Consider the following 9131-nt stretch of genomic DNA (forward strand, 5'->3'; position numbering starts at 1 on the left):
TTGGGCTTATTAAAATCCCGTCTTACGCCTATATTTTCACTTTTTTTTTTTTTTTTTTAATTTTGCGCTCTCCTTTTCCCCTTCCTAGCAGGTATTTTGGTATGAAAAATAGATGAAGCTAATCCAGTCCCCCCTCCCCTGGTATGAAGGCTGGTTTTCTTGCAGGGTGGCCATTCCAAACAACAGCACAAAAACATGCAATCACAGGGGCTGAGGCGTTTTGTGGAAAACAAGAGCAAAATAAATATGATTTTGTGTCTGATTTCATTTTAAAAATTAAGTTTTTATAAAGATGTCCTTTTTCTTTGTTTTCCTTCCCTCCCCAAACAAAGTCCGCAATAGAAATCCGGCACGTGTGGCTTGCGGTGAGCCGATCCCATCCTCGGAGGCTGCTGATATCTCTTTACAATATTCACAGTAATAACAAAGAGAGAAAGGACAGCCAGTTCCAGCCTCTCCAGCCACCTTTTGCTTTCCGCTGGACCACCAGCTTATCAAACAGGTGAGCTCTTCTTTTTCCTTATACCTGAGGGGGCAAAGTGCATCACAGGCACCGCGTTGCTGCACAAGACCCATCGCTTGCAAGGTTTCGGTCCAGTTAAACCCCACGGGAGCAGAGCTCTCCCTTGGCCGTCCCCACGGTCTCCTCTTTGCAGAACCTCCTCTTGCTCGCTGTCACCTTCGGCAGAGCCCCGTGGTCTCAATCTCCGGGCGGGTCTCTCGGCCGCCGGGCCTTATCCCATGGCTGTGACCATGCTGGAGGGGTGCGGGTGTCCGAAGGAGATGCTGGAAGATGGGTGGATGGGCGTAGGGGTTGGGAGGATGTGTCCAGAGTGGCTGAAAGGCGGCAAGTGCCCCATGGGCGCCATGTGGCTGGCGAGGGCAGCGGCGCTGAACGGAGACGATTTCTCCTGCATGCACTTGGACAGTTCCTCAAAGCACTCGGAGCCTTTCTTGCTTTTCTTTGATTTGTTGGACATTTTCCTATTCCGGGTCTGAATTCCTTCCTTTTTCATGGTCAGGGGCCTGTTCACCTGCAAGGAATGAGAAAATCAGGCTCCTGCAGACAGAATGACCTTATTGTGCAAAAATGAAAATATTTGGACAGCCCCCATGTGTTTTTCCTGGATGGAGACCTTTTTTCTGGCCAAAAAAAAAAATGGTGTTTCGCTCTGCAGAACTTGTTTATATTGATTTGTTTAATAAAACCACACACACACAAAAAAAAACCCTAGACATGAAAAACAAATCAAAGTGAATTTGGCAGCTGATGACTCTCCTTCCCGTAGGCTTCCCCCCAGTCCTCATTCATTTCCTAATGGGAGAGATCAAACTAGGAGGCACACGTTGACCCAAATTCACTCCTGAGACAAGAGCAATCTTGCACCAGTAACCTCTGTTACTTACAGGTGAAATAATGTTCCAACATGTCAAGTGATTAGATTTAATTCCTTTTAAAAAAAAAGCCCTGGGTATACTTGTTTCTTTAAAAAAAAAAATAGAAAACAACCCCAAGATGCCCTATTGGGATTAATTTTTGCACAAAGCACATTTCAAATGGCCCCTCTGCCTCTGCAAACCGCACCCAAGCCGCGCTTAGTTAAAACCGAGTGTTGTAACTCTATTTTGCCCCATTTGCCCAAGCGTTAGAAGCCAAGCTCACGCATTGTCATGTCACCCAACTTAGCATCACTATGCCTGCAAAAAGAATGGCTCTCGCTTCCCAGGGGAACCTTAGAGACGGGGGGGTCGGGGGGGGAGGAATAAAACACCACCCCAAACCCTGAAGCCGATAAAGGGCACCACGCAGTTAAGACATCAGTCGCGGCCAGACACGGGAGCCGGGCGAATACTCACGTTGTGCAGTTTATAGTAGAGTCCGCAGGCGTTGCAAACCGGGTCCCCGTTTGCATTGCGCCGCCATAAGGTCGTGGTGGTCGTCTGACAGTTGGCACAGCACGTCCCCGCTCTCCTGGCCGCCGACTAACCGGGAAGAGAGAGGAAAATGAATGAGGGAGCGGCAGGAGGAGGGAGAGCACGGGGGGAGAGGTCAGGCCGGGCTCAGCAGTGAGCTTGGGTAGAACTAATCCCGAGATCTTCCAGAGCAGCGAGGGCGGAGGAAAGCGCCTATGGGCTTGACGTTTGGTGGCCGTGGCGTTTTTGGTTAAATGCGAGTATTCTCCAAGCCCCCGGGCAACATGCGAGCCAGGCAAGTAGGGAGGGAAACGACGCAGCCCTTTTTAACTCTCCGAACACAAAATATTTTGTGGGGGAAATATTTTTCCCCCCATGAAAAAAGGGAGGAAAAGGACATCTCATTTGCACAGGTCTTCCCTTTGCAGGACTCTAGAAAGCCCTCCTGAAGTACATTTGCCCTTTCTTTTTTTAAATACCCATTTAGTTTATGCCAATGGTGAGATTTGAGTTTAAAATGAGGCAGCAATCTGAAAGAATGCCATTTTTTACCCCTACTCTGGCCCTTTAAAGAAGTCCACAAAAGAAACCCAACTGCATTGCTTAACTGGGTGCAGTATTTATTGGAGCCATCACTGAAAATTCAGTTTCCATTTACAAGTGAAAGGGAGAAAACAAAACCGGCTCCAACTTTCTTTAAATATTTAGCAAATCAAATTTCGTGCCTCGGAGCGACGATTGCGCTGACCCGTCTGCCGCCTCCGTCCCTGCCCAGCTCCGTGGCTGACAGGCCCTCAAACAACCCTCTCAAGAGAAAAAAAATAACTTGGACCTCGCTGATTCGCATTGTTCTGCTGAATTGGAGGTGGGGGGAAGGAAAAATACCCCAAATATTCAACTCCTCCATAAATGAGATTAGGAAAAGCAGTGCGGCCGGGGTGGCCGCAATGAGACGGACCGGGGGGGTTGCTCCAGTGTTCCAAGGGTTCCGTTGCACCCCGTGTTTTGGGGAGGAATTTCTTGCTGGGAAGCTGTGGCCTTGCCCCGCGCAGCGGCGGACACGGCCCGGCGCAGTCGCACGAGTGCGGAGGACTAAGTGTTTTCTTGCCTTAAACGAGCAGAGCTCGCTCCCCAAGGCACGGATCTGCGCCGCTCTCCCCGGCCTGGCTCGCAGAGGGTTCTTGCCCCGGGTCCGGATGGCAGCGCGGGGCGAACGGCCCCACGGTGCTGAGGCCGGAGCCCCCGACCCAATTCCCCATCCCGCTTCTGCGTCGGCTCCTCCTGGTTTGCACCATTTGGCCCCGAGCGGGTGGACAAGCCCAAGCGGGAGCGGGGCCCACGGACACCCCTATATTCCGGTCCCTTCCCAGGACAAGGGTGCAGGGAAGGGACGCCCCGGCAGCGGGGACACCCAGGGCACCCAAGCCCGTGCCCAGGAGCAGCGACAGCTCCCGTCCCATCGCCCCACGTGCTATGGGCAGGGGAGCCCAGGGAGGGCCGTCGCATCCCCCAAACCAGCAAACAACAGTGGCCAGAGGGGCAATAAACAACGAAAATCAGTGTAAACCCCCCAAATATTTACCAACAAGAGCTAAACTAAAGGCACGTCTCCCTAGACCCCGGCCTCCTCGCAGCGCCCGGGAAGGGGCAGACCCCTGTTTGCACCTTTGAGGCGGCTTAGTGATCCCCAGCCACGCCGCTTAGCTCCGCGGCCTGTCCCGTTGAGCCGCGAAAGCCCTTGAGCCTGGCAGACGATAACGTTACCCTCTTGTCTTAACGTTTTTCTATACGTCGGGCACTTCGGAAGGCAAGTCATTAAGACCTCGCATAGCTGGAATTCTGACTCGCGACAGAAATCTCCTGTATGCCGGCCCCGCGCGACGGCACCCGCGCCAAATTCCTGCTCTCCCAGCCTCACCTCGGCGTGCCCGCGAACGGCCACGAGCTTCAGGCACCGTAAATCACAAAGCTCCCCAAAATGTATTTATTATTCTTAGCATTTTACGCATTATTTGTGGAGCGGAGCGTATTAGAAATTTCAAAACAGCAGGCCTGACTGGCAAGGCTTGCCTATAGAAACTCTCTAAAGCTTTTAGAGTCAGGAAACAGATACACAAAGTTTCCTTATCTTTAACGTACAGATATCCGGATAGGAAACTACTACCAGGAGCTTAGAAAGGACATTTTTTTTAAATCACTCAAATGAAAATACAAAGTATAGGTGACTCCATGGAAAAATAATAAGATTTTTTTTTTAAAACAGTAGGGGATTGTCTGGGGAGGGAACCAATATTAATATTGCCAGAGAATATAAGAGTGAAAATTACTTCATGGCTTTTATACAAATAATTATGAAGTAGGGAGCAGTAGCTTTGACTCATCTGATTTGTTTTGCTTTTTAGAGCTGGAACTATTTTTTTTTTAGCACACAGTGGAGGACGGTCTCGCTCCTAACCCTTTCAGGACCGGCAAGCGCCCCGCGCATCCCGAGGGGCCGAATGAATGAGGAATTCAATGGGAAGCTGTCAGGCGGGGACAGCCGGGGAGCCGGGGACAGCCGGGGACGCGACGCAGCGCAGGGGTTCCCGCCGCGGCCGCAGGCACGGAGCCACCTACCAGCCTCCGCTTGGGTTTAATGAGGGGTCGGTTTTGACCGTTCATTTTGTGGTAGAGCCCGCAGGCGTTGCACAGGTAGTGCCCGGTGCCGTCTCTTCTCCAGAGAGGGGTGGCGGTGGCGCCGCAGTTCACACACTCTCTGCCTTCTAAATGGAAACACGAAGAAACCGGGTTTCTTTCTTTAAAAACAAATTCACAAGAGCGTTTTGCGTTGTCCTTTAGGCATTCTCCAGGAGTCAAAACAGTGCGTTAAATCAAGCGCAATCGGGCGGCAGCGACATCGACAGCGCATGCAGCGGGGAGCCGAGCGCTCCGGCAGCGCCGGCGCTTCACGACGAGACCCTCCAAAAGCAGCGCTCGGGGCAAGGTGACGGGGACACCCTTAGTGTCACCCGGGCGGGAAGCCACCCACCCGTGGGGCACCGCGCGCTCCCCTCGGCGCTGCCCTCCCGGCTCCGCCGTGCTCCGCGGTGCCCGCGCTGGCCACCAACACACGTGCACACACCTGCAAACACACCAAGCGCGGGGACAGATTCCGAGGAAAAGGCTCCCGAGAACTAAATCTAAGCAGAAAGACCCCCTGCTCTCTGCTTTTTCCCTTTTTTAATTTCTTTTCTTTCCTAAGGCTGCAGGATAGGAAAGCAAAGCTGAGCAGCCGCACCAGAACACAGCAGCTTCATCAGGATCTCTGCTCCTAAAGCATGAAGTGGCTGCAAACCCTCCTTTATAATAAAGTTCAGTTTCAGCAGCACGCTGGAAACTACTATAAAAAGCGGGCTTTGAGTGCTTTCTCTGTGACTTTTCCACAATACTGTTTGGATGCAGCAGAGAACAGTTTACCTCATTGCTGCTTCGCTCTTAGTTTTGGGAAAAAGACATGGGAAAGAGAGCGTTGTGGAATGGGGCTATTAAAACTCAGCGTGTAGCTCCTAGATATCTATTTCTGCCTCCCAAAGCTTTCTGCTAAAAGTTCATTTGCCTCGGACGGTTCGAGGGCAGGTCTGCTTAATATAGAAGTCTCTCTTAATATAGTTTATGCAAATCCGACAGTATTTAACTGCAGAGGAAATTCTCTTTTTTTGCTAATAACTGCAGCAGGCCATGGCGAGTTCAGTGGGGCTCGTGTCTCCTTTAATCTAGGGAGCGGGCGACTTTTAAACAACACAGTCTGCAGTGAAAAATGAGGGGGGCTCCGCGGCGCTGCCTTCGGAGCTTTTGTCCCTGCGCGGGCAGGAAGCTGCAGGAGTCATCGTGTCGTGAGGCTTAGTTTTCCTACAAAAACACTGCATGGTCACGAACTTTCCCCAGTTCCTCGCACGGGGGGCTCCCTTACGGGAAAAAAAAAAAGAAAAAAAGCCTGAAAAAAACAACAAAAAAAAAGCCCCTCACTTCCCCACTCCAGTAAAATCACTGGCAACTTCAGGACAGAAATAAAAAAGCCAGATGCATTTATTTTCAGAGACCATGGTCTCGAATCCATTTCCAAAATGAGTAGGCTTGGGCTACTAATTTCCTTTACGTATTTGCTGCCCTATTAAAAAAATACATATACATAATATCGACTGCATTTAAATAATGGAGGGGGTGTTTTTCCCCTCAGAGAAGCCATTTGAAACAGAGCTGATAAGCTTGTAATATATCTGCTATTTTTTTTTTTTGCAAAACTCATAAAAGAGATTATATTTCTAAATCACGGTCTGCTTTAAAAATAAACGTGTGCGGGGCATCCATAAGCATCCATGTGCCTTGATCTATTAAAAAAATATATCCACGCAAATATATGTAGCCATTTTATTTTTAAAAGGCAATCTCAACTCAGCCCCTCCGTGCAGCATTTAATTTCCTTGCATTGCAGAGGACGTTAAGCCAGGGAGGCAAGCAGAATGACACAAATTCTCCCAGTTCATCTGCCTGCTTGTGCAGCTGGGCACATTGCAAAGTGAGATCACAGCTTCAGCCATCATGTAATTTGCTGATTTAGGACAGCACTTTTTTAGGAAGAAACCCAGGGAAGAGTTACGGACAGGGGAAAATCTGCAGTCGGTTGTTAGCAAGCAGAGATGTGTCCAGTTTGGGGAAAAAAAGAAAAAAATAAAGAGTATTTTCTAGTTAATGTTGGAGCAAGTTAGCAATGCCCGGGCACCTCAGTCTTTCGTGCTGGGATGTAAACTATATTTGAACTTTTGCTCCTGTAAAGCGGGGAGGAAATAAGGCCTGCGAGCTGCACCGGACCGGCCGGCGAAGTTTCGCTTTCGCCCCGCGCCGGGGCCTGCGCTCGCATCAACCCAGACACACCGAAACGCTGGGAGGGAGAGAAACCTCCGCTAGAACGTCCTGCCGTGGCACCTGCAGGGCTTCCACGGGCCCGGCCGGGTCCCAGCACCTCGGGCGGTGCGGGCCGGACAGGGGCTGCTTTTCCTGGGAGCGCCGCATTTTCCTGGAATAACCCCTGTTTGCAGCGCACGGCTCTGCCGCCTCGCTCCACGCTGCTTCCCCATGGAGCAGTCCAGGCTCCGGGGCACCTCTGTGGACATTTTGGTATCACGGACACTTGGGACAAGCCCCCTTTCCTATAGTTTAAAACCCCAGAAAAGTGGGACCAAGCGATCACCTTGCCCTGCTGTCCTGGCCGGAGCCCTCAGCGCTCCCAGCCCTGCAGCTGCCACCAGCGTCCCCAAAGAGCAAGCAAAGCAAAAGCACCACACACACACACACAGAGCACCCTGACCCCCCAGGGACACCCCCAACATGCGCCAGGGTCCCCAGCATGCAGCACTTACCCGAACAGGACCTGGCCTTGCTGCGGGGCTTGGGGGTGAAGCTGGACGCGGGGCCCCCCAGGAAGCTGCCGGGGTGGAAGAGGCTGCTGCTGTAGTCGTGGGCGGCCGGCACGTACGAGGGGTAGGTGGGGATGGGGTGGTGGGTGGAGGGCTGGGCCCCCATGCTGGTGAGGCTGCTGCGCAGCGGGCTCGCGCTCTCCATCTTCATCCCTTCCGACAGCGACACTTGGTACTTGATGCCCTCTTTGTCCTCCTGCCGGGCGCCGGCGGAGGAGGACGGCGAGGCAGCGCTGGTGGAGTTGGGGTCCGGCGACACTTCCTTGGGAGGGGTGGGGGGGAAGCCGAAGAGGTGGGAGCCCGAGTGCGAGGCCGGCGTGAGCGAGGACACGGAGGCCGTGCTGGACGTGCTGCTGCCCGGGTACACGGAGATGGCCCCGGGCGCTCCGGCCGCAGACGGGTGCAGGGGGGTCTTGGTGAAGGGGTTCACGGTCCAGGGGTTGTGGTGGTGGGCAGAGAGTGCCGCCTTGCTGCTGTCCAGCCAAGGGATGCCGGGGCTGTGGAGAAGATGAGGCCGGCACATCTGACTCCCAGTCAGGCGGGCTGCAGGGACGGGAGAGAGGCGGGATGAGCTCCAGGAAGCAACCCGGCTGCCGGGCCCGGTAGCTCCAGCTCCGCGGCCGGCACAGGGGAGCCGGGCACGGACAGAGGTTTCACAAACCCGACAAGAGCGGCCGCACTGGTGCAAAAGCCCCTCGTCCCTGCCCCCTCCGGGCGATGCCAGCCGGCCGGGAGGCTCTGGGAGCAGGGAGATGGGCATTGCGGGTGGGGGGCACCCCTGTGCTCCTGTCCCGCTCCCTGAGAGCGGGGAGAACCCCTTCCTGCTCCATCCCCGGGCTGCTGCAGTGCTCTCCCTTCTGCTCCTAAAGCCCCCCCAATTAAACTGCACGGGCGACTGGAGCTGGTTTGTGTTTTGCATCCGGGAAGCAGCCGTGTCTGAGAAGTTTCAGCCCGTGCACGCACTATTTCCCCTTCCTCCCTCACCCTCCTCCCTCCCAGCCAGCAGCGCCGCGTTATCTTTAGGGTTAAAAATCCACCCGTGCCTCCCTTTCTATCCTGATTGCTTTCCCCTCCATGCCATGCCGAGACACCGAAGCAGCCCCGGAGCAGAACTCGGCGCCGCCGCACAGGACACGGGCCGGCCTGCGCGGAGGCGGCGGGAGAGGCGCGGGGCGCAGAGCGGGGCCGGGGGCCTTTACCGTGGGCCTGGCTGTAGGAGACGCGGGCGCGGGCGTGGGCAGAGTTGGCGTAGTAGGGGTTGCCCTGCGAGTCCAGGTGGTTGAAGAAGACGTCGACTTCGTCGGGAGGTAGGAGCTGCGCCGGTTCCATGTAGTTGTGCGGCAGGCCGGGGTGGTGGCTCTCGGGGTGCTGCCCGTTGAGCACGGCGTGGTGGGCCATCCAGCGCGGCTGGTCCGTGGCCACCTCCATGGCGGCCGCGGGGCTCGGCGGCCCCCGGGCCCGCAGCGAGCGGCGCTCACGGGGCTCCGGCTCGCGGGGCGGCGCGCGGAGCTGCCGCGGGGCACGGCGCGGGGTGCAGTTCAGGGCACTCAAAAATAAAAATAAAGACTCGGGCGGTTCGAATTGGCCCTCGGATGGGCTTGTGGCGCGGAAACGTCCCGCGAAGTAAATGCGTCCCCTCGGTGCGCAGGAGGGCGGCGAGGGCGGCTCCCGGGGCAGCCGGCACCTGCAGGGAGACCAGGAGGGTGAGCGGCCCGGGGGGACGCGCTGCCCGCCAGGCCGGCTCCGCGCGGCCGCCTCCGCCCC

The 9131-nt window shown here is 54.9% G+C and overlaps 1 protein-coding gene across 2 annotated transcripts; it reads right to left on the minus strand.

Moving 5' to 3' along the window:
- Window positions 1-297: 297 nt before the first annotated feature.
- GATA2 (GATA binding protein 2) lies at window positions 298-8795 on the minus strand. 2 transcript variants are annotated; one of them, XM_026052574.1, is made up of 5 exons: window positions 8567-8795; window positions 7311-7910; window positions 4531-4676; window positions 1858-1983; window positions 298-1034 (listed from the first exon to the last, which is right to left on the minus strand). In XM_026052574.1, exons 1-5 carry the CDS (start codon window positions 8793-8795, stop codon window positions 735-737), a joined length of 1401 nt encoding a protein of 466 aa, XP_025908359.1. In that variant the 3' UTR covers window positions 298-734. The 2 variants fall into 2 exon arrangements, with proteins under 2 accessions (XP_025908359.1, XP_025908358.1); XM_026052573.1 differs by having other exon boundaries at window positions 4531-4709.
- Window positions 8796-9131: the final 336 nt, after the last annotated feature.

The sequence above is a fragment of the Nothoprocta perdicaria genome, unplaced genomic scaffold (genome assembly GCF_003342845.1).
Source record: "Nothoprocta perdicaria isolate Ctin4 unplaced genomic scaffold, notPer1 scaffold_9, whole genome shotgun sequence".
In the NCBI taxonomy this organism is placed as follows: domain Eukaryota; kingdom Metazoa; phylum Chordata; class Aves; order Tinamiformes; family Tinamidae; genus Nothoprocta; species Nothoprocta perdicaria.

Bases quoted from the DNA above. Each gene is read 5' to 3' on its own strand.
- GATA2 (XM_026052573.1), bottom strand. From the start codon at position 8,795: ATGGAGGTGGCCACGGACCAGCCGCGCTGGATGGCCCACCACGCCGTG. The intron at 7,911-8,566 runs GTAAAGGCCCCC...CCGTCCCTGCAG, and splicing joins CTCCTACAGCCAGGCCCACG to CCCGCCTGACTGGGAGTCAG. The intron at 1,035-1,857 runs GTGAGTATTCGC...CATTCCTTGCAG, and splicing joins TCTACTATAAACTGCACAAC to GTGAACAGGCCCCTGACCAT.